This window comes from Colobus angolensis, unplaced genomic scaffold (genome assembly GCF_000951035.1).
Source record: "Colobus angolensis palliatus isolate OR3802 unplaced genomic scaffold, Cang.pa_1.0 Scaffold27, whole genome shotgun sequence".
Classification (NCBI taxonomy): Eukaryota; Metazoa; Chordata; class Mammalia; order Primates; family Cercopithecidae; genus Colobus; species Colobus angolensis.
In genome coordinates, this window is record NW_012115932.1 from 12756212 (window position 1) to 12778908 (window position 22697).

At 45.9% G+C, this 22697-nt stretch overlaps 1 protein-coding gene across 1 annotated transcript in view; it reads right to left on the minus strand.

Annotated features, from left to right (window-relative positions):
- The window catches only part of SLIT3 (slit homolog 3 (Drosophila)), a gene marked incomplete at its 5' end in the record, with an annotated part of 639532 nt that overhangs the window by 146276 nt on the left and 470559 nt on the right, over window positions 1-22697 (minus strand). Inside the window, 2 exons of the mRNA XM_011947828.1 lie at window positions 7254-7417; window positions 13237-13308. Of these exons, the coding sequence (XP_011803218.1) occupies window positions 7254-7417; window positions 13237-13308 (236 nt within the window). The remainder of the gene's footprint in view (window positions 1-7253; window positions 7418-13236; window positions 13309-22697) is intronic.

The following is a 22697-nucleotide window of genomic DNA, read 5'->3' on the forward strand; positions in this document are numbered from 1 at the left end:
TGTCCCAGGCACTCTACTGAGCTCTGTCAACAAACCCAGCCCTTACTGTCCACACATGTTGGGGAAGGTAGAGGCAGTGGATTTCCAAGGAGGACAAAGTAAGGAAACACCTACCATTTTACCCAGCAAATTATGTGACTGTAAGCTGGGAAAGAGAGGGGAATGCGAATAGCAATTTTATATTGGGATAGAAGGAATCACTTTCTATATCTCTGATGAAAGGGGAACATCTGTCTGCATGCACATGTGTATTCGTCGTGTACAGCATGCTCTTATGGTGGTCTCATGACTCACACTGTCCTTGAACAAGCCTAACTACTGGCCTTAACTCAGAGCACAGTGATGCACTAGGCTATAGAACCCGTGTTATAAGATATTTTGCTTAGGAGCATGTGGACTTGCTCTTCGTGTCTTCATTTTTAAATAAGCGTCCATGCTACCTGTTCTTGGAGCTCTTTCAGTGGCACCAAAATGCTGCTCTGCTGAGGTGGATTTCTTCTCCAGAAAAGGGGGATGGGGATGCGGCTGAAGTACATGTCTCCCCTCTGGGAGGTCTTGGTCACCACTTTGGCTCTGGGCTCTCTATCTGAAGCCAAAGCTGTCTCTGTGCCAAACAGGGCAGGGCAGAAACTACAATTCCTAACCTTCAGATGTCTTTAAGGTCCCCCGGACCACGGCCTGATGACTTCAAGCGGGACAGAGCAGAGCCTGGGAGAGTGGAGGCCCCTCCCAGCTCCTCACTGATCATTAGCGGCGCTGCCTCCGGTCCAGAGGACACTCAAATGAGTGAGAGGGGAGGGATGCGTCTCCAGCCCAACCTCTCACAGGGCAAGTTCCTGTGGCCGCTCGCGTGGGTATTGTGCCTGGTATCCCATCTCTGCTGCTTGTATAACTGCCCCTGAAGTTATCAGAGGGAAGAAAGACTGAGCCATAACCAGGGACCTGGCTCCTGCCCAGCCACTTTGTTCTCCCAGTTAGTAAGATGGGGATGATGATCACGCTGAAAGCAAAAGGCCCTAACTTGTCTGCTGAGATGAGTGGGAAAAAGACCACCAAATTTCAGACTTAGACGGGCCCATAGAGATGGCAAGGAAACAGAAGCCCTGAGAGAGGAGGGGACTTGTCCAAGGACACAGTGGGGACCAAACTGAGAGTAGCCATCAGTTTCATAATAGCAACTAACATGTATTCAATGTGTACTATGTGCCAGACACTGCCTTGAGTGCTCTGTATATATTATCTTACTTGATCCTCATAAAACCCATGATTTAGGTTCCATTCTTTTTTTCCCCCTTAGCATGAGATGAGGAAACTGAATAGGGAGGTTAAGCAAACTGCCCAACATCATAAAGCTAGTGAACAACAATGTTTTAATGTTTAGCCCTGTGCTCTTCTTTCTCTGCCAAAAGGAACCCCAAATTCCTCTGTTTATTGCCATGAAATTGAAAACCATCAGAGTCTCGGAATCTCAAGAGGTAGGAAGAGCGGGCTCAGGGACTGAGACACAGACTGTGTAAGCTACCCTAGAGATGATCAAACACTCTTGTGTTAGAGCTGTGTTTATTTCTATGTTTAAAAAAACCTCATCCACAACGAGCTATCACCCCATCCCAGTTAGAATGGCTATTACCAAAAAGACAAAAACTAAATGCTGGCACCAATATGGAGAAAGGGGAACTCTTATACACTGTTGATAAGAATGTAAATTAGGACAGCTACAACGGAAAACAGTATGCAGGTTCCTCATAAAATTCGAAACAGAAGTACCATATTCAATGATTCAACTACTGGGTACACATCCAAGGGAAATGAAATCATTGTGTTGGTGAGGTATCTGCACTCCCATGTTCATTGCAGCATTAGTCACAGTAACCAAGATATGGGATCAACCTAAGTGACCATCAGTGAATGAATGAATGAAGACAATGTGCTGTATATACACAGTGGAATACTATTCAGCCACAAAATATCCTGTCATTTGTAGCAACATGGATGAAACTGGAGGACGTTATGTCAGGTGAAATAAGCCAGACACAGAAGACAAAATACCACATGATCTAAGTTATATGTGGAATCTAAAAAAGTTGATCTCATAGAAGTAGGAAGTAGAATGGTGCTTACCAGGGCCTGGGGAGGGTATTCGGGAGGAGGACATAGGGAGAGACTGATCCACAGGCACACAGTTACGGTTTGAGAGAAGGAGTAAGTTGTGGTGTTCTAGTGCCCAGTAGGGTGACTACAGTTAACAATATTGTGTTGTATATTTCAAAATAACTAGAAGAGAGCATTTTGAATATTCCCACCGCAAATGTATGAGGTGACAGACATGCTAAATCCTCTGATTTGATTTTTACGTAATATATACATCTATTGAAACATCACACTGTACACTACCAGCATGTTCAATTATTGTGTGTCGATTCAAAACAAAATAAAAAAAATTACAGGATATTTTGAAAGTCCGAACAACAACAAAAAACCTCACTTGGTAAAAGTGCAGAGTCGAAAGCTCCAATGGCCTTGTGAGCATGTGGAAATAAATTAATTCCAGTATTCAAATTAAGCATCCTTACTGGCCTCTGGCCTTTCAAAAGCCAACAACAGAATGCGATGACAATGGGACTCGAGCAATTATGATGAGAATATAAATGAACATGATTTAAATACCAGAGGCATGATAATTTTGGGAATGGCCAAATAAACCTAATAATCTCATTCCTGCAATGTCCAATTATGGTGTTTTAATTAAAACCTCCTAAGGAGATGGGTGGCTGGTCATGGCTTACCTTAATTATCTTTGTACTTAGTAACTAGTCCCAAATTTTAAAAAAAAAGATGACAAAAAGGGAAAGTTTCTTGTTTCTAGAGAGATAAGCATATTTCATTTTTAATAATAAATGAAGTGCTTATTGAGAGGCTATTAGGTTTGAGCTTTGTTCTAGGCATTTGGGGCACCTGAAAAAGTATACGACGTGGCCCCTCATTATTAGAAGACAAGATTAACGTCTGTAGGAGAGGATATCTCACATTTAAGGCCAAGGGCAGGTAAGTGTGAAACAGATGGACAAACCAATGGGTTCAAAGACATTCAAAGCAAAGAGATAACTGATTCAGGAGGTCAACTAATAACCCTGAATTACAAATTATGACTGGTAGAAACCCTTCCAGATTAAGGTACCAGAAAATTAACACGTGGAAGATAAATCCTACAATTTAAATCCTCAAATAAACCCTTTAGATAAGAATGAAAAAAAAAAAAAAACCCCAACAAATTGCAACTCATGTAACATGAATTTCTTCTCTGGTCTATGATCACGAACTTTGATAAAGTTCTGGTCTGGTTCAGGCCACAAGCAAGCAGACACTTCTAGACGTAGGACCCTAACCTTCCTCTTGAAACAAGAAAAGTTCACAGAAATCCTTTCAGCAGAGGCTGAAGGGAGCCAAGTAGTCAAGTTGTATAACATAGGGAAAAAAATTAATAAAAAAGTAAAGATCTATTTCCCCACCCTTGTGAAAAATTCCCCATAGTCTCCCCAGAGGAAGAAAACAAATGCCTTCAACTGGAAAGGTACAATTGACAGAGGAGATGAATTTTGCCAAAGTGCACTGCTAGCAAATTTCTGGGTTAGCTGAAGTGATAAGAAGCCCATATCCAGGGCTTCTGGGGAGAAGAAGCTGGGCTCCAGACAGCTGGATTTAATTCAAAGGGAGATATCAGGGACTTGGGCAGGCAGAGCCCTTACAGGCTAAGTGAGATAAAGCTCTTTCCTGTCTCTGGAGCCATGTGTTTGGTGAAATTTTCGATACCATTTAAAGGCTCAGGGAGCTTTTCTTATACTGCCTGGATGGGGACCGCTGGTGATGAAGCTATGCCCAGGGATGGCTTAATTGGTACCCCAATGCCTCTTTTCCTCCTGAGTGGATGACCTCTATTTTGTAAGAGAAGTTCTTGTCTTCAGTTCTTGACTGAATTTCTCCTCCTGTGGTTTAACAGGTGAACAGCTTGAATGAGGGGCATTTGGGGTTTTTGCAGTTAAAAACCACCACAAGGCCGAGCGTGGTGGCTCATGCCTATAATCCCAGGACTTTGGGAGGGCGAGGCAGGTGGATCACCTGAGGTCAGGGGTTCGAGAGCAGCCTGACCAATATGGTGAAACCCCATCTCCACTAAAAATCCAAAAAACTAGCTGGGCGTGGTGGCAGGTGCCTAGCATCCAGCTACTCAGGAGGCTGAGGCAGGAGAATCACTTGAACCCGGGAGGCGGAGGTTGCAGTGAGTCAAAATACTGCCATTGCACGCCAGCCTGGGTAACATGAACGAAACTGTCTCAAACAAACAAACGAACAACCCACCACAGACAGGTCCATACAAAACAGTGTCCTTCAGGTGCCTTGTAGGGCTCAGGCATTGGGGCAGGACTGGCACTGTTGGTGGTGGCGTGTGGAGTGTGGTCAGTCCTTGAAGACAGCTCTTCTCCTTAATGTCCTTCTCTAGGGCCTCAAAGACTGACCACTTGTGTTTTAACTGCACACTCACAGACTGAACCTTCCTCCACATTGCTTCCTCTCAAGGTTTTTTTGTCATTGTCTCACCAAGTGCATTTAACAATTTTTGAAAACATATTAGGTTGGTGCAAAAGGTGCAAAAGTATTTGCAGTTTTTGCCATTCAAAGTAATGGCAAAAACCGCAATTATTTTTGCACCCACATAATGGCAGAAGTTTTCGGAGGGCATGTTCCACATTCACCTGACTCTTGATAGTGGGACTTCAATCTTCATGGATGTTCAATGCACTAGAGCCCCCAGACCTTTGTATCTGACTTTGACCTTTTCAGAGAGTGACTCCTCACAGCATTCTAGTTTGTAACCCACGGGAGTCTGCTAAGGCACTTAAAGAATCCCTCACACATAGGGGTCTCCATATGTCCCTGCCCTTAATTCATACTACAGGTGAGAGGGTGGAGGTTAACAGCATAGTCATGTCTGGAGCCTTTGGACTACACTCTCATGTTCTCAAAAGACACCTGGCTTCATACTAAGAAGCTCCAGGGACCATCACAAGCGATGGGATTAACTGCTATAAACAGAAGTGGATAAAGGTGCTCTCATGTAACTATGAACCTGTCTGCTGGACCTAGCCTTTCCAAAGGAGAGAAAGTGAGGCATTCGGATTTCCTGGACTTTGGAGGGTCAGCCTTTCTCCCACGGTTTTGGATCCTGACTGCTGCTAGGTGAGCAATGTCTTGCCGCACCTTTGACGGGAAGGTGCTCTCTGACGAGAAGGTGCTCTCTGACGAAGCGGCGTGCGTGGTCATACACTACATTAAACCTGGCACTCACCTGTAATGATGTGTTTTATCATTCTAATTGGTTTTTCTCACTACCTCTCGGATGACTCCTGCACTGTATAATTATTTCTTTCACTTATGCCGATATTGCACCCTTTGCCGAATAATTACTGTAATTATAGTCACTATATTTGAATTTGGTGACTGCGTGATAAATGGTTTTATTATATGTGTTTGATGGGAAGTGATTTCTAAGTGGGCGTCTATAGGAAGTTATTGAGGTACTGCTTGAGACATGTTAAAATATTTTCAGATAATAAATAACATGATAAAATAACAACAGGACAGGAGGAAGTGGCAGAGAATGAGATGAACTTGAATTCAAGGAAAATTCTTGTAAATTGCAAGTGTGATCTAAGAGCAGAAGAGGCCAGACAGTTTGTAATTCTGGCCATACTGGAGTCCAGCAGCCCATGCTAAGGCCCAGTAAACCCTTAGTACTGAAGGTGGGCACCAGTTTAGAAAGCTGAGAGAAATGCAGAGCCCACACTGGTTAAGCTCCCTGGGGTCCTTGTTCGCTCTTGCATGCTAACTCCCCAGGCTCAGCCTTTAGAGGACACTGGGCCCCAATTCCAGGACTGGCTTCCTGGAAATCAAAATACCTCTTTGGGAAATTTCTCAACTGAATGCTTTCTGTTTGTTTGGTTGGTTGGTTGGTTTTGTTTTTTTTTTAAGGAAGTCAAGGAATTAGCTCTACTTATTTACCACAGAAAAAGGAAGAGTTGGTGAGAATGGAAGGTGTCAATGCAAAGTAAAAACAAGTAAAATTTGGGACCCTGGTTTTATGTATTTATTTATTTTTTGAGACAGAGTTTCACTCTTGTGGCCCAGGCTGGAGTATAGTGGCGCGATCTTGGCTCACTGCAGCCTCCACCTCCCCGGTTCAAATGATTCTCCTGCCTCAGCCTCCTGAGTAGCAGGGATTAAAGGTGCCCACCACCATGCCCAGCTAATTTTTGTATTTTTAGTAGAGACGGGGTTTCACCATGTTGGTCAAGCCGGTCTTGAACTCCTGACCTCAGGTGATCCACTGGCTTTGGCCTCCCAAAGTGCTGGGATTACAGGCATGAGCCACCGCACCCAGCCAGGACTCTCTTTTAAAGCTACATCCCCTGGGAAGATTTTCCTGGGTTACTCAGCCACTTTCCATCCCCAGAGATCTGAGCTGCCTTCAGCTATGTGTCTGCACCATTCTGTTTTCTGTGCTACACAGGCAATCTGTGCTTCTGTTACATTTCCATTACCCACAGATCAAACTCTTACGTTTGCTCAGCACATTTTGTGGGCCCACTAAACTAGAATAATTAAGCTTCACTTATTTAGCTTTTACCAAGGGCTGTGTATTATGCTAAGTGCTTTATATGCATTATTTCACTTAATTCTCCCACCTGTTCTTTGAGTTATGAACTATTATTATTTCCATATTGAAGATGGGCAGTAACTTGCCAAAGTCACACACCACTAAGGGACAGAGCTGAGATTTCCAGCCAAGCAGCTGACTCCAGAGCCTCCATTATCTTGTCTTCCAATTTCTATGAGCAATGGGACGACAGGAACGTGTTTAGCAGATGCTAGAACACCTCCGTTATACCTGTTTCCATTTTATGTGTGGCTCAACAAATGTTCGATTTCTTAGTATCCATGGACTAGGGGGCTGAAAAAGCAGTTCATGAAATCTTTTAGCATTTCCCTTTACCAGATGACAAGAGTTTCTATTTTAAAACCCTTTGAGGCACATTACAGCTCTTTAAGTGACTACCGAGTACTGAGGATGACCTATGGGGTTCCTTCCACACCGAGCTCTGGGCTAGGGTATGTGTTCGAGGTCAGAGTAATGTTGGGGGAACTCATGAGTGGGTGGGTCATAGCACAGGATGGGAGAGCAGGTAAGGCATCCTCACCTGGACACACGTACTCCTTCTTCTGCACATCTGCCACGTTGAAGCCCCTCAAATGCACAGGAGCCATGCAGAGTGTGAACTGGCCAACTGTCCGTCGCTGTCGCAGCCAATCCGAGAGCCAGGCCAGGTGGCAGTCGCAGTACAGGTGGTTGGAGTGGAGGCGCCTGGGAGAGGGCGGGACAGAGGGAAGGGATGGTCACAGAGTGAAGTGTGGACCAAACCCCTGCTGCCCCTTTCTCCAGTGTGAAAATCCCCAGGAGCCCAGGGAAGCACTTCCCTCTGCACTACCAAAACCATGGGAGCCCCAATCCTTTTACTGCCAGGTCACATCCAAAGGATGCCTCCAGGGTTCTGAGCAACGCCCATTTCTTAATAGCAAGTCCATCCTCTTTTCTTTTCACTCAAGCAAGCCTCAGTGCGTAAGAGAAGGGGAGTGACATTATCACAGAGGCATCCTGATTCAAGTCAAACTTACAAAAGGCTGATTTATTTGTAAATTTCAGCACTTTAGCCAGCATGAATTACAGGTTGCTTGAAACGCGCTTCTCAATCTCAATGCCCCCACCTCCAGTCTCATGTAGCTGAGAGATGCTGTTGCCTTCACCTGAGTTGTTCTTCATTCCCTCACTAAGTGTCCTTTAATAAACCCACTGCGTGTAATGCTTGTGGGCTTAAAACCAATACCACTTTGTGTGCACTAGCTGGAGTGAGCAGGCTGCAGACAGAAGGGAAATTTCTGGAGGATGTACCTTCTTTCCACCCTCCCACTTAAATAAGGTGTTGTCTGTACCAGACTCTTGCGATCCATAGCCACCTCTCCACAGTGTCCTTGCTTTCCTTCCCGTGTTCAATTCTGCCTGGTGTATTTGCTATTCTGACTGATTCAGGTACGGCTGAAAATATTTTCTAACCAGTTCTAGGATGCTTAGGCTTTCCCCCTCTGGTAGCTGTGGTTCTGGATGAATTTCTTGCCCCTGAGTAGATAAGAAGTCCTGGAGGGATCTGTGTGTTTCACTTCTGAGGGGAATCCCATTAGTTAAGTGACTTGAACTTCCTTTCCACTACCAGGGAGGCAAACTAAGGATATCCAGGGGCTTCTAAAGGTTCTTCCCCAAGGCCTCTCTATCAGGGGTTTCCCATTTTCATGTTCCCTACAACTCTAGGTCATTAGAAGCCGGTAGTGGGTAAGTTTTCATCACATCAGCTTATCATGTGCTTGGATTTCGGACGCACATTTTAAATGCCTAAATCCTGGACATGCTAATCAGCTAGCAGGATCTAAAGACTTTCAAGTAGTCTGGGTCAAGCCAGTTATTACTGAGTGTCAGCCCTGTGGAGAGGCTCAGGCCCCCTCCACGCCTGGAATAGAGACAGCTGAAGGGCTCTTGACCACGCTCCACTTAGTGTAAGGCCAACATTGCCAAACATTGGCCAAGTGCAGCTGCCTCCTGCTGGATGCCAGCAGGGCCTTCCCGCCACTGCATGGGCAAAAGCCTCCCATAGGCCTGGGCCACTGGGGCCTTGGTTGCCACAGGGGGCTCCAGATCCCATCATATCAGACAGATTAAATGAACCTATATCCCATATAAAATGTAATTTTTTTCTGCTAACAATTTTGAAAAAGACTTTTATGATTTTGTTTCAGAAATAATTAATCTGGATGTAATTTTCTTTTTGCATTTCCCAGTGGGCTGCACACACTTTCACAGGCTCCTGGGCCCGAGATACAGTGAGCACAATGGGTCCCACGCAGTTCTCCCCTTTGAATTTGAAAGCTTAGAGTTCCTAAGCTGAAGTAAGCACTGCTTCCTCTTAGCCTGGACTCTGGAAAGAAGTGAGACAGGCAGGAAGGGGTTGGTGAACCAGAATCCTAAGCTGGTGGGAAGGACCTCAGTTTTAGGAGGGAAAGCAAAACCTCTGTTTATTAATTAAGCATTAACCACTTTGTGCCAAAAACAGAGAGGAGGCTTGGCAGTGGACTTTCAACTGTTTACAATTTCCTAAAAGTAGGAAGAAAAGGAGGGGGTTCCATGACCAGTACGCCCTCACCAGGTATAAATGTTGCCCAAGGAACACGGCAACAGTAGGTCTGTCTGGGACAAAGCAGAGCACAGGGTAGGCTGCAGTGGCATGTGCAGGCTGAGGTGCCATTCTTTTGTGTGCCAGGAGAAGCAGAACCTTTTAATGAGCGTTTGGCTTTTATTTGGAAAGGTGGTTGCCCTCTGGTGCAGTGAGGCGTGGAAGCTGAGGCAACAGGGACTCTCTATGAGCCAAGGAGCATGGGTGCATGCGGCGGATCACAGATCAATGCAAACAAATTCCCGATGGTTCCGATCAAGGGTAAGAGATCAATGGAACAACAAAAATGACGTTTAGGTAAGTCAGATCCTTACTGAGCTGATTAATTTATGGGATAATAAAAATGTCAGAGGCTTCCCTTTTGGAAGATTCTATTAGGCTGATCCTTTCTCAATCCTGGCTGGCTGGCCCCAAGCTCTCTCTCTTCTTAATCTTGCTACAGATAGTTCCAATCCCTTTGTCTGTCTTCATAGAAATTTTTCTCCTCCCAAAAGCACCAGAGAAAAGAGGTGACCCAAACAGAATTGGAGCCATCCGAGGGCTCTCGTCAAAAGCCCAGGGCAATGAAGCCCGGGGTGGTGGACAGACTCTGTTCCCTCTTCTTGGAATTGTATCCACCAGAAACGCTAAAAGAGTCAAGCTGGGTAGATTCTTGCCTTTCACAACATGTTTGGGAGATCAAGTTCAGCAATATCATCTCAAATAGTAATATTAAAAGAAAAATAATCGTAATGAGCATGAAATGAGAGCTTAGGCACTGTCAGGGGTAGCGCTAATCCTCTTGAGTGAGAAGGGACATTATTTTAATTACTTTCAATAATTTTGGTGAGGTGTGATGGCAACGACACAAGGGAGGGTGGCCTCCATCGGCACCTGGGCTGTGCAAAAGCTCTCATCCCCCTTCCTTTGTTCACCTGGCAACTGCTCTTCTCCTTTTGTTCCTGATGAATGGCCTGAGCTCGACTGTGATGGCAAAGTGCCTGTCTGACACTGGCTCCGTGCTTTCTGACTTTGACTTTGGGCAGCAATTTAATTCTAGGCCTCAGTGTTATCATCTGTCAAATGAGGATATTAGTGGTGCCTCCTTCCTAGGGCTGTTGTGAGAATTGAAATGATTCATGGGAAGTGCTTAGTACAAGGCCTGGCATGTAGCAAACCACTGAAGAAATGTTCACTGTTATTACGACTGAGAGGAGACCAGCTCCAGACTTCACTCTCTTCCCAGCCCTTAGCCCTGCATGGACAAGGCTACAGTTTCTCATTTAGATACCGAAGCACTGAGGTGGCTAGCTGGGTCTTGCATGTTGTTCTGCAATCTTTTGCTGATGGACACATCAGATTCCATGCTGATGAAACCACCTCTACAGAACATAAGGTGAATGAATACAAATGCCAATTTATAAAAGGTGCCTTTTAGCCACAGATGCTAAATTAAATTTCCAGCAAATCCTTTTAGAGAGGGTCAGTGTTCATTTTCTATAAAATGTGGCTTTCTGAATTCAATATAAAAGCTTTCCTTTAGAAATCCCATTTATGACTTCCTTCCTCTCTCCTCTTCCCCGCTTCTCCACCACCACCAGTCGTCCCCCCAACCCCATACACACTTTAATTACAGTGAAGGGGGATTAGTCAGCTCAAGTCTCCAGGGAGTTCTGTACAGAGCCATCTCTGAAATTAAACTAAAGAGAAAATGGCAGCAGGCAGGGAGCAAAGAGAACAGACGAGATTGATTGATTGATCTGAACTCATCAGATGAACGTTCAGGATGGCAGAGAAGAATGACAACAGAAACCAGTAGAAAAAAAGCCTCCTGTTCTCTTGCCCCTCTCTACTGCAGCCCAAACAAAGCACCCCAGATCCAGGCCTAACCCTTTCCCCACAACTCCCAGGGAACGAGCCCAGCTTCTGTTATTGCTGCTCCTAAACTGAAAATAACAAAGAAGGGAAGGATAAATCACAGGAACAGCTCACAGGAGCTGGACGGCTGATTCCTGCAGGTGAGAGTCATTTTTCTTCGATGCAACCCACTTGTCTGGGGTAACACAGGCCCAGCACCCTGAGGCGCACTCTCAGCTTCTTGCCCAGAAGCCCTGGGCCCCACTCTTCCCCAGCTCATTTGTGGTTTGCTGGGAACTTTGAAGAGGTCTTTGAAGACCAAATGGCTTCTTAAAATTCCATTACTGCGCTATCCTATTTTAAGAGGGAGGGATAGGATAGCACAGTATTTTTCTTGGCTGAGTTATGCTATTGTATGAGGGATCCAGGGAAGAATTTGGGAAGCAAAAATGGAAGCAGGGCTCAGATTATTATTCTGTATAATAACTAGTATTTATTGTGTGCACACCATGTACCAGGCACTTTACGTGTTAAACTGCACTTCATCCTCACAGCAACTCTGAGGTAAGCATTCATGAACTCACTTTCCTTGAAGCATAGACAAATGAAGAAACTTGCTCAAATTAAGTGGCAGAGCTCCCATTTAAACTCAGGCCTGACTAACTGCAAACTCTCTGTCCTTCTTACGGTTCTCTGCATTGCCTCTTTATATAAATTGCTTCTTTGGTCTTTATCTTTGCCTGAAGATAAAGTTGCTTTCTCATGAACGCAGTGGTTCTCAAACTTTATGAGTGTTAACATCTCCTGGAGGGCTTATGACAAACGGATTGCTGGGTGCCACCCCAGAGATTCTGATCTGGTGTGTCTGGTGCGGGGCCTGAAATCTTGCTTTTCTAACAAATTCTGGGTGATATTGATGCTGCTGGTCTAGGTACCCCACTGGGGAAGCTCTGCTGTAAGGATTTCCAAATCTCATGGATTCTATGTTGCTCAGGGAGCACAGATCAGATGGCTGCTTGGAACTTTCAGTCCAGATTTCTGATCATGTGATAATAATGTAACAATCAATATCATTTATTGTCTACTGCTTGCCAGGCACTTTAAATATCTAATATCATCTGATCCTCACCACCATTCCTATTTATAGAGGAGGGAACAGAGGACACAGAGCTAATAAAGGGGACTGCAGGAATTCTAGCCCTTGGCCTTGGTCCTAAATGTTTTTGGCTGACACCCTTGGGAGCTGGCTCTTTCCCTGACTAGTGTGATGCAAATACCACCAAAGCTCCCCCAGCGCAAGCCAAGTATCAAGTCTGAACCTCTCTAGAAAGGCTGACAGAGTCCACTTACAGAGAAACTTACAAAGAGGTTCCTGACTGGGAGCAGAGGGGAACTCCCCAGGTAATAAGAGCATGAGAACTGCTCTCGGTATTGGTCACGATGAGATTTGTTTCCTGAGTATGCACCCTGGAAAACTTAAGCCCACCTAAGACATTAAAGGTAAAGAACCAAGTATGAGAATGACTGCATTCTAGTATCAGAATATCATCCAGGGAGCAGGTGAGCAGGGAAATGTGGGTGGGGGCTGGGTGCGTGGAGAGAAGGAGTGACTCTTCCTGTACTGTTCATTCCCCAGGGGAAAACCATTGTAACCACTGGCAATGTGACAGAACTGCCGATGTTACATGACATTAGCTAAGCAAATGGTGAATCATTCAGTAAGAGTTCTATATGTTTTGTGACAACGTAAAACTAATAATCTTTTCTATCAAGACGGAAAACATGCGCATAATACAGGAAGAATTCCCACAGTTCCAGAGTAAGAGAAATGAGTCTGCCTGATGCAGAGCAGTGGTTCAGAGCCATGGGTGGTGGCACTATGACCTGTCTCTGCATGCACCCTCACTCGCCAAGGCACCCCTCGGTTAATAGCAGAATAAGGAGGCATTTGAATGTAGGAACCATCTGCCTAGTCATAGCATGGTAGGTTTGACGAGCAGCTTAGAGTGCTGCACTTTGGGCATGAGGTAGGGAGTAAGTGGGAGAGATGCATGGACTTCTTACTCACAGAGTTCGGATCTTTGGCATGTGGTTGAAGCTGGTGACCAGGATGCGACTGATGTTGTTGTTGTTGAGGGTGCTGTGGAGATAGAGAAGGGAGATGGTCAGCCAAGGAGCATCAGGGGGAGGCGCCAAGATGCTTGTCGAAGGTGGGGGGAGGGATGGATATGACCACAAGACCATGAGTCAACAGTCCTGGCCTGGCCAGTGGAGCAGCTGAAGACAAGTGGACAGGTCTCCAGACAAGAAGAGCATGTCCTGATTTTTTTATTCAGGTGGAGCCCTCCTTCCCTCTACTGCCCTCTCAGGACTTGCCTACCCACCTTGAGTAAGAGTATTGCTTCCTGAAACCCTCCTATGCACTGAGTGCTTCATCACAATATCTCTAATTCTTACATCTACAATGCCGGTTACCTATTCCTGTCCTCGGTTTACAGAGAAGGAAACAGAGATGCTTAATAACACACAAATCTGCAAATGTGTTATCCTCATATTATGGATGAGGAGGTTTAGCTACAGAGAGGCAAAATCATTTTTCCAAGAACAATCACTGTAAAGCTCTGGAGATGGGATCTGAGCCCAGCACGACCTTGCTGCATTCTCCTTGTCCCACCCATTGCATGTGTTGCCCTGCACAGGATGCTGTGGGGATAAGTGATTCCATATTTTCTAGGCATCTTTTGACTCTTTCAACACATTTAATTTTTTTTGTTTTGAGATGGGGTTTTGTTCTTGTTGCCCAGGCTGGTGTGCAGTGGCGCAATATCGGCGCACCGCAACCTCTACCTCCTGGGTTCAAGCTACTCTCCTGTCCCAGCCTCTCAAGTAGCTGGAATTACAGATACCTGGCTAATTTTTGTATTTTGAGTAGAGATGGGATTTCATCATGTGGGCCAGGCTGGGCTCGAACTCCTGACCTCAGGTGATCCACCGCCTCCCGGCCTCCCAAAGTGCTGGGATTACGGGCGTGAGCCACCGTGCCAGGCCTTCAGCACATCCCATCTCAAGTAAGTCTGTGAGCTCTGTGCGTGTCTTCTTTCTGGTGCATCTCCACGACCATGAATGAAGCTCCTGTGGTGCGTGTTAGCACTGACAGGTACTTTTGTGCAGGGAAAAGCAAAGAGAAAGGCGTGAGATCCATAAATGAACCAGACTGAAATGAGGCTGAAGAATGAAGCCAGGCTATAGACAAGTGCCCAGGCTTACCCTTCTGGAGAAACCTATTACGGAAGCCTAGGGAAAGCGTGGCAGCTAAGGAAGGCCATCTGCAGAGGCAGAAACATCACGTAGCAGGAGGGTCTTTTGCATTAGTTACTTCAGTGACTACCTAGGTGGAGAGACACAGTATGTGGGAAAGTCAAGCCTAGCTCTCAGCTCCCTGACCCCACACCTGTCTCACTGTACCTCCCAAAGAGGAAGAGTTGCATACAGCCCTTGGTACAATCCCTCATGGTGGCCACTTGTTCCTGTGCCCTTCTTTTCTCCGCTCCTCCCAGAACCACATCAGACGTCCCCTACTCAACAACCCAATTCCTCTTACCCTCTCTTGGGCCTCCATGGGTCCCTACTGGCCCAAGAAGGACACTTTCTTTGGAAGCCTTCATGGATTAAGCCAGATGTCTTTTGCCTTTGGCTTTTGGTAAACACATGATCTTCCTCTTAAAATGCCCTGTACATCATACATCTGCAAAGACAGGACCATTTTCTATCCTGTGCATTACTATAGCCTCATGTCCTGCTCTGTACATGGTTGAAATCAAATCCTGTGACTTCAAATTGTGTGGCCTTGGGCAAGTTATCAACATCTCTTATCTGCAGGTTCTTGATTTGTGGGAGGAGACAGGTAATGGTACCCACCTCACAGGCTGGTAAAGGCTTAGCATGGGGTATATGGTCAGTAAGTGGAGGTCACTGTGTTACTGACATTCGTGGAGAGAATCTAGTCCTGGCCTGGCCTATTATATTCCCCTCTACTCCAACCCCCATGGAAGTAGAAACAGAGGTTTACCCAGCATACAGTGCCCCCCATACTCTCCATCCTACCCAAGGGGACCTGTAACGATTCCTTCTCCAGCCCCTTGTGACCCCAGTCCAAAGCAGGATTCCAGTGACTACACCTCCCTTGCCCCAGACGATTCCTGTAATCCCCCACATCTACTTATCATCTGCGTGGCAAAAGGCACAGAACCTAATTCTTTTCTCTCCCTCCCTCCCTCCCTCCCATATTTACTGTGCACCTGCCATGTGTCTGACACTGTTAGGCATATGGGATGGTAAAGAAGAATGAACAGACAAAATTTACATTGCCTACTTCTGCCTACTTTGTAACTTCACTAACTCACCAATGCAGGTATTTGGCATTTTATGAAGTTGAGCCCACTTAGCTGTTTTGTTTCATGTGACTCCTTTTCTATGTGTGTGTATGTGGGGAGATGCTCAGTGGGGGATAATCTATCCTGCCTCTGTCCATCCAGAAAGATTTCAGAATATCTCATCAAACAACACTGAAGAATTTGTCACTGCTATCAGATCAGGCACTCTGCCTTGGCAGGGAGCTTCCTGGGGGTGAGGGCTATGCTTCTCTCCCCTTCCTCATTGGATTAGAAATGCCTCCAGGACAGAAATGATGCCTCCATTTCACCTTCTGTCCATTTCAGAGTTCTGGGCTCCACACTTAGGGGAAACCAAGTTAAGGTTGTTGACTGACCACCAGACAAAAAAGTCTTAGCATCCTCCCTATTGCAGAGAAGGGGCTTCTTTCCAAGCATGCCCAGTCATTCAACATCAGGTGGAGTTCACAGCCCGGCTCTAATTTAGCTGAATATACAGTACAATTATAAGCAGGACCTCGACTATAACTGCATCCGGCAGTAGTCCGGCAGTGATGACTTATTAATGTATTACTACACTGATATTTAAATGTGAGTCGTAATGAGGGCTATAAAACATTTACGATAATAGCAATTATTCCAGAACCAAAATGACTAAACACAGTATTCAGACTTTCATGATTTGCTGCTTGGGGCTGGCCAGCCCGGGGATGTCAGAGGGTTGGTAACCTCTCAGACGCTGATTGCTACGGCAGCTACAGTTTTCGTTTCTCTAATAAACACAGATTTATTTGATTTCCAGTCTTGGCAGCTTTTGCCCACACACAGAGCACTGCATTCTATTTGGTTCTTGTGCCGCTGCCTAAGTAGCTGGCATTCAATGAAGGAATTGTGCTACAACCCCAATGCCAAGGAGAGGTGGTGAGCGCGGACCTCGAAGTCAGAGACCTAGTTTAGACTGGCTCTGCCACTTACAGCCTATGCAACCACGGGTAAATTTCTTCATCTCATTACGCTTCCCCCTTTGCAACATGGAGATAATAATAGCACTGGGCTCATAGAGCTTTAGTGGCAATTAGATGAGATGTTACTGATAACTGCTAACATTAACTGAGAGCTTATTATATGCCAGACGGGCTCTGAGCTAAGGGTACTGCATTGTATCGTTTCTTTTTTTTTTTTTCCGAGACAGAGTCTCGCTGTGTCGCCCAGGCTGAAGTGCAGTGGCGTGATCTCAGCTCACTGCAACTTCCACCTCCTGGGTTCCAGCAATTCTCCTTGCCTCAGCCTTCCCAGAAGCTGGGATTATAGGTGCCCACCACCATACCCGGCTAACTTTTGTATTTTTAAGTTGAGACGGGGTTTCACCATGTTGGCCAGGCTGGTCTTGAACTCCTGACCTCAGGATTCGCCCACCTTGGCCTCCCAAAGTGCTGGGATTACAGGTGTGAGCCACCATGCCCAGCCTGTATTGTTTCATTTAATTCCTCCAATTATCCCACGAGGCAGGGACTTTTGATATCACCTCCATTTCATGAATGAAGCAAGTGGAAGTGCCAAGATTTGAATCCAAGCAAGACTGAGTCCAGGAATGAGGCTTGTGTTAGTTTTCTATAGCTGCTGTAAAAGATTACCATGAATTTGGTGGCCTAAAGCACCACACATTTATTCCCTTACAGTTTTGCAGTCAGAAGTCTAAAATGAGTTTCTGGGGCTGCGTTTCTTTCAGGGGAGAATTTGCTGCCTTGCCTTTTGCAGATTGTAGAGGCCACCCACGTCCCTTGGCTCGTGGCTGCTTCATTGCGTCACATTAACCTCTTGCTTCTTTTTGTTACTCAACAATTTTTAAAAATATATATTTGAACACAACTCCAAACAGCCACTGAAGCCTCTTCCTTCTGTTGTCACATCTCCTGCCACTCACTGTGATCTCTACTTACTGGGGCCTTCCTCTTACAAGGCCCCTTGTGATTATCCTTAGAGCTTATCTGAACAATCCAGGATAACTCCTCCATCTCAGGATCCTTAATATTGTCCCATGTGCCAGGTCCCTTTTGCCATGGAAGGCAACATTCACAGGTTTCTGGGATGAGGTCATGGACATCTTTGGGGGCCTATTAGCCCAATGCCAGGGTACTGAGATGGGACAAGGGCTCCCCAGGAGGGATAAATAGATGAAGATTCACATAATGGATGCTCCAGGGGTTGGCAAACAACTGCCCACAAGCTTAATCCCATCCAATGCAGCTGGTTTTTGTAAAAATGGTTTTACGCATTCACTTCTGTGTTGTCTATCTGCTTTTGTATTACAATAGCTGAGTAGTTGACACACAGACCATATGGCTTGCAAAGCTAAAATATTTTCTATCTGGATTTTTATAGAAATTTTGTTGGCCCTTGACTGCTGTAGAACTGAACCATCCTGTCTCTGCCTTTGTCAGTGATTAAATGTGACATGCTAGGCAAGGCACATAACTGCTCAGTAAGAAGAGGGGTTTAGGTCAGAGGCATTCAAAACTTAAAAACTACAAAAAACATTTTCAGGAAATCCCAAGTGGCAAGTAGTAGCACTGGGCTTCAAAAGCAGGCAGTCTCACTCCTACCTTGGAAGATCAGTCCCACTGTTTCCAGAACCTGCAATGCCGTGATGGAATCAAAACCTAGAGGAAGGCCCTGCTCGAGACAGAGTACAAGTGAATCCACCTTGGGTTGTGCATGGAAGGAACTTGGGCAGTGGTTCTCAAAATGTAGTCTCCAGACTGGGTGCAGCGGCTCATGCCTATAATCCCAGTACTTTGTGAGGCCACAGCGGGAGGACTGCTTGAGCCTATTGCTTGAGACCAGCCTGGGCAACATAGGGAGATGCTGTCTCTACCAAAAAAAAAACAAAATAAAATAAATACATAAAAAAATAAAAATTAGCTGGGTATGGTGGTGAGCACTGGCAGTCCTAGCTACTTGAGGGGCTGAGGTGGGAGGATCACTTGAGCCTGGTAGGTCAAGGTTGCAGTGAGCCAGGATCATGCCATTGCACTCAGCCTGGGTGACAGAGTGATATCCTGTCTCAAAAACAAAAAACAAAACAAAACAAAACAAAACAAAAAAAGAAAAGAAAAAGAGAAAAGAAAAAAAAATGTAGTCTCTAGACCAGGCCCATTACCTGGTAATGTGTTAGGGCACAAGCCGCTACTGAACCAGGAACCCTGGGGTGAGTCCCAGCCTTGTGTGTTTAATGAGCCTTCCAGAGGAGTCTCATGCAAGCTCATGTTGGCAAACCATTGAACTAGGGAAAAAGCTAAGAATATAGCCTTTACTTAAGTGTAGAGGGTAGTATACAGGATGCTGTTTTGCAGCAACTGGGACTGAAGGCCTCTTCTGGGGCAGGCATGGTGTTTCCCCACTTAGGAAGAAGCCCAAGCTCTGAAATGATAGACAGTCCTCAACGGAGGCGGCTGTAACCACCCTTGGAGAGCTCCAACTTGGCTTCTGCGCCTGGCTTCCACTGTTCCCTTCTGAGTGTCAACATGGGGCTCTCCATTGCATCCCTCAAGAGAGCCATCTTTGATCTGGAGGAGACACGTCCAGCTGCAGCCACCCCACCCTGGCAACCTTAATAAGGCTGACATTTCCCTCTGTCTCCTCCGATTAGGCCGTTGCTTTATCACTCTGTGCTTTCCTGGCTCTGGGTGTAATCTGCGTGTTGTGTGTCCATAACACCATGTAATTGGCTCTAATGCAACAATATTATCTGCGAGCATGTATCACATAATTGCAAAACCAGGCATCTGCAGTAAGTGTCACTGCAGCCTCTCTGTGTGCCAACCTTCCTGGGGGTATCTTGGAATCCCTCCTCTTCCCGTCCATATAGGTGGGGGTCTAGACTCCCTGGGTCCAGATTCCCTAGACCCTCTTGGCAGGCTGGCACACTCACGTCCTGTCTCAAGGCAGGTAGACTTCTGTGTAAGTCTACATAAGCAAGGTGGTTCCCTCCTTAATGGCCCCCAAGAAGGAGACTCTTGGTGAGTCATCAGCCACCATGACGACAGGATGTCTATTTAATAAAGTGGGCTGAGAGATGCCCTGAGTTGTACTTACAAATGTGGGCATCCAATGGCCAGCATGGCAAGCCTGGAAGAAAGCGCGATCTCTACCAGTGCCTACAGTGAATTAACAGAGGTGGATGCAGCCAAAGTACCAGACTCCTTTCCTGAAGAGCGGCTGAGTGTGTAAGTGCTGTGGCCGGACCCTGTGAGAAATACCTAAACCACAGGCAGGGGACAATGTGCACGGAGGGGCTCTGGCATGTGCAGACCTCAAGGGGGACTCACTGCTGGCCCTCCCCCTTGCTTGGCTCAGGCAGGGCAAGAGAAATAAAACTGCGGACGTTGCAGGTTCTTGGGGCTGTCCTTTACATGCCAGATCTCCTCTCTGGCTCACAGGTCAAAGCAAGCCACTCTTCTCAGTCTTGCTGGGCAGCTGCTGATGGGCAGCCACCATGGGACCAGGAATCAGGGCCTACTGCTGATGACCAGGCCCTATGACACTCTACCAGGTCCTAAGAGTGTGATCGTTATCAGCTGACTCAGCTCTATTCAAATCTATATGGATGGCTTCTCTTTGTGGACTTGGCCCCAGGAGAGCATACGCTGAATCTCAACCCCACTCTCTTAACCTCACTGAGGTTGAGAGGGGCATCCCCAAGCCTCCAGCTCAGCCCAGGGCCTCCATCCTTGGCACCTCCTCCTAAGTACCCTATCATTTTTAAGTGAAACTCCCTTTACTGTTTCCCTCTTCTCCAGGTTGAACTTGCCTTTCTCATCCAGCTGTACACTGCTCTAATGTGCCTGGGGGCTCTAGGAAGCTCCAGAAACCAGGAATAAGAACGATGCAATAAAGCATCCTTAGAGAAAACCTAAGCAGAATGGTATAGGTTCTCCTGTGAGCACACTACTTTCTCTAATGAGCTAGACTAGTCAGGGATATTGCTTTGAAGTAAGCTTGCCAAAATCTTCCAATAAAGGTATCTATGATGTTCATAATAGCAGAAATAATGCTGATACTATTTATGAAGTGTTTACTAAGTCCCACCACTAGCCTGAGCACTTTTCATACATTATCTCATTTAATTCTCTTAACACTCCTGAGATATTATTACTTCCATTTGGAAGCCCAGGAAATGACAGAAACTCTGCTCAGATCTCACAGCTAGAGTTGCGGAGCCAAGATTCAAAGCCCAGAGGTGTGATACCAGGACCTATATTTTTCATCACTACACAAAACTGCCTCTCACAGGATTGTCTTCAGACAGACAGATATCACCTTTCCAGCTTCCACATTTTTCCAAGGTGGAGGCGAATCACATGAGTTTGTGACGGACCCATCCTTTACTGGTCCCTGAAGTGGCAGGGAACGTGGTGCTGGCCTCACTGCTGAGGCTGCTACAAGACAACAGCGTCATACAGCCCTCCTCCTGTCCGAGGAGCAGGGAGAGCTCAGCTCAGAGAGCGAGGGAGGTAGGAGAGGCAACGTAGGAGAGAGGACAACCAGGTCTCAAAAGCATCTAAGGTCAAGGTTTGGCTAACACGTATCAGTGTTGCCAAAAGCCTAGTGGCCCTTACTGTTGGATGGGTTGACTGGAATTTTTAAGAATACCCTGTAGAATAGAAAGTACAGATCTGCCTGCTCCTTAAGCAAAGCTTCTCTTTTGCTTGTTTGGAGTGGGCGATGGGTCTCCAAGGGCATATGAGGTGGGAGGAATACGAGAGATTGGTGGGGGTGGGGGAGAGTGGAGGGAGAGGCGAGACAAGGGTGGGAAGCCATCTCTTTTGCATTACCTGCTTTCCTGGACTATCCTGGGTGCTGCATATTACTGAGTTCCTTGATCTCCCTGTGGACCGTTTAAATTAAAGCTCATAACCATTGTGTGGGCATATAATGAAAACAACTGATGCTGCACTGATTAGTCCATTACTCTCAACTGTTAGAAAACATAATGATCTCACAAGGGGCCTTATTCACTGACGTATAGCAGTCGAGCTCTCATTTGACACCTCAAATTAGCAGCCAAAGCAATAACAGCTGGGGTTTTTGTCTCAATATTTGTACCCGACTCTAAAGTGATTTGGCACCGGGTGAGCGTTATTTTTAAACACACAGCTCTCACCGCCAAGTAACATTTTAAATGGTCTCCAGGTGTCATGTAAAACCTACAGAAATAAATAAAAACAATCAGCTGCCAATTTGGGCCTTTGATAATACAGATTCCTTAACAAAAGGGCTTGTCTTTGGTTCTTCTTTTATTATATATTCATATTATGACAGGCAGAAATTTGCCTCCAACCACTCGGCAGAGCCTCAATGTTCAAAGAAAAATAATGCCTCCAAAAAATGTTAAAAGTGGAAGATCAAAAGAGAAAGATAAATCCTCAAATCCCGTCACTACTCAATCAGATCCCATGTTTGGGGTCCCTTGGCTCCGAAGAACTCCTTACTCATTTATTGAGGTGATCACAGATACTGCCTAGCAGTGACTCAGAATGGCTCAACTGCCTTCCCGTGATGGAGTTTATTTTAAAAGGTACTTTAAATGACATGTGAATGAGATGGCCTTGGTCTCCCAATTCTGTTTCGTCATCTAGAGCCTGGGACCATGGACAGTCTTGACTCAGAAATCAGGCAATTGCCAATGTGTCCACGGATGCAAGAGTGACCTCCAGCTTACATTACTGGACAGGTGAGTTTGCAGTTGAAAAGGGAAGAAACGGGCAATTTCCACCTCAGCTGCATTTGGTGCCTAGCCCAGTAAGAGAGGAAGAAGAGGGACATTTTGAAAATATCCATGAACGTGTACACTAGGCGAGGACAGAGAGCAAGTCTGTTTCATGTAGTTACATAGTCAGGCCCAGTGTTTGGCATGTAGGAAGGCTCACTGTTTACTGAAGGGGTTGGCAAATATCAAAGCATGAACGGTCATGTTTTTGGCATCTTTTGATATAAATAAATTTCCACTCTGAACGGCCTTCTGGGCTAATCCAGGAGTACAAACACAATTGCCTACGGGAGTGCGGTTTGTCATGTAAGTGAGTGAGCTGCGCAGGGACTGTTGTAAACCCAGCCTTACTAAATGGGATCCTCACTT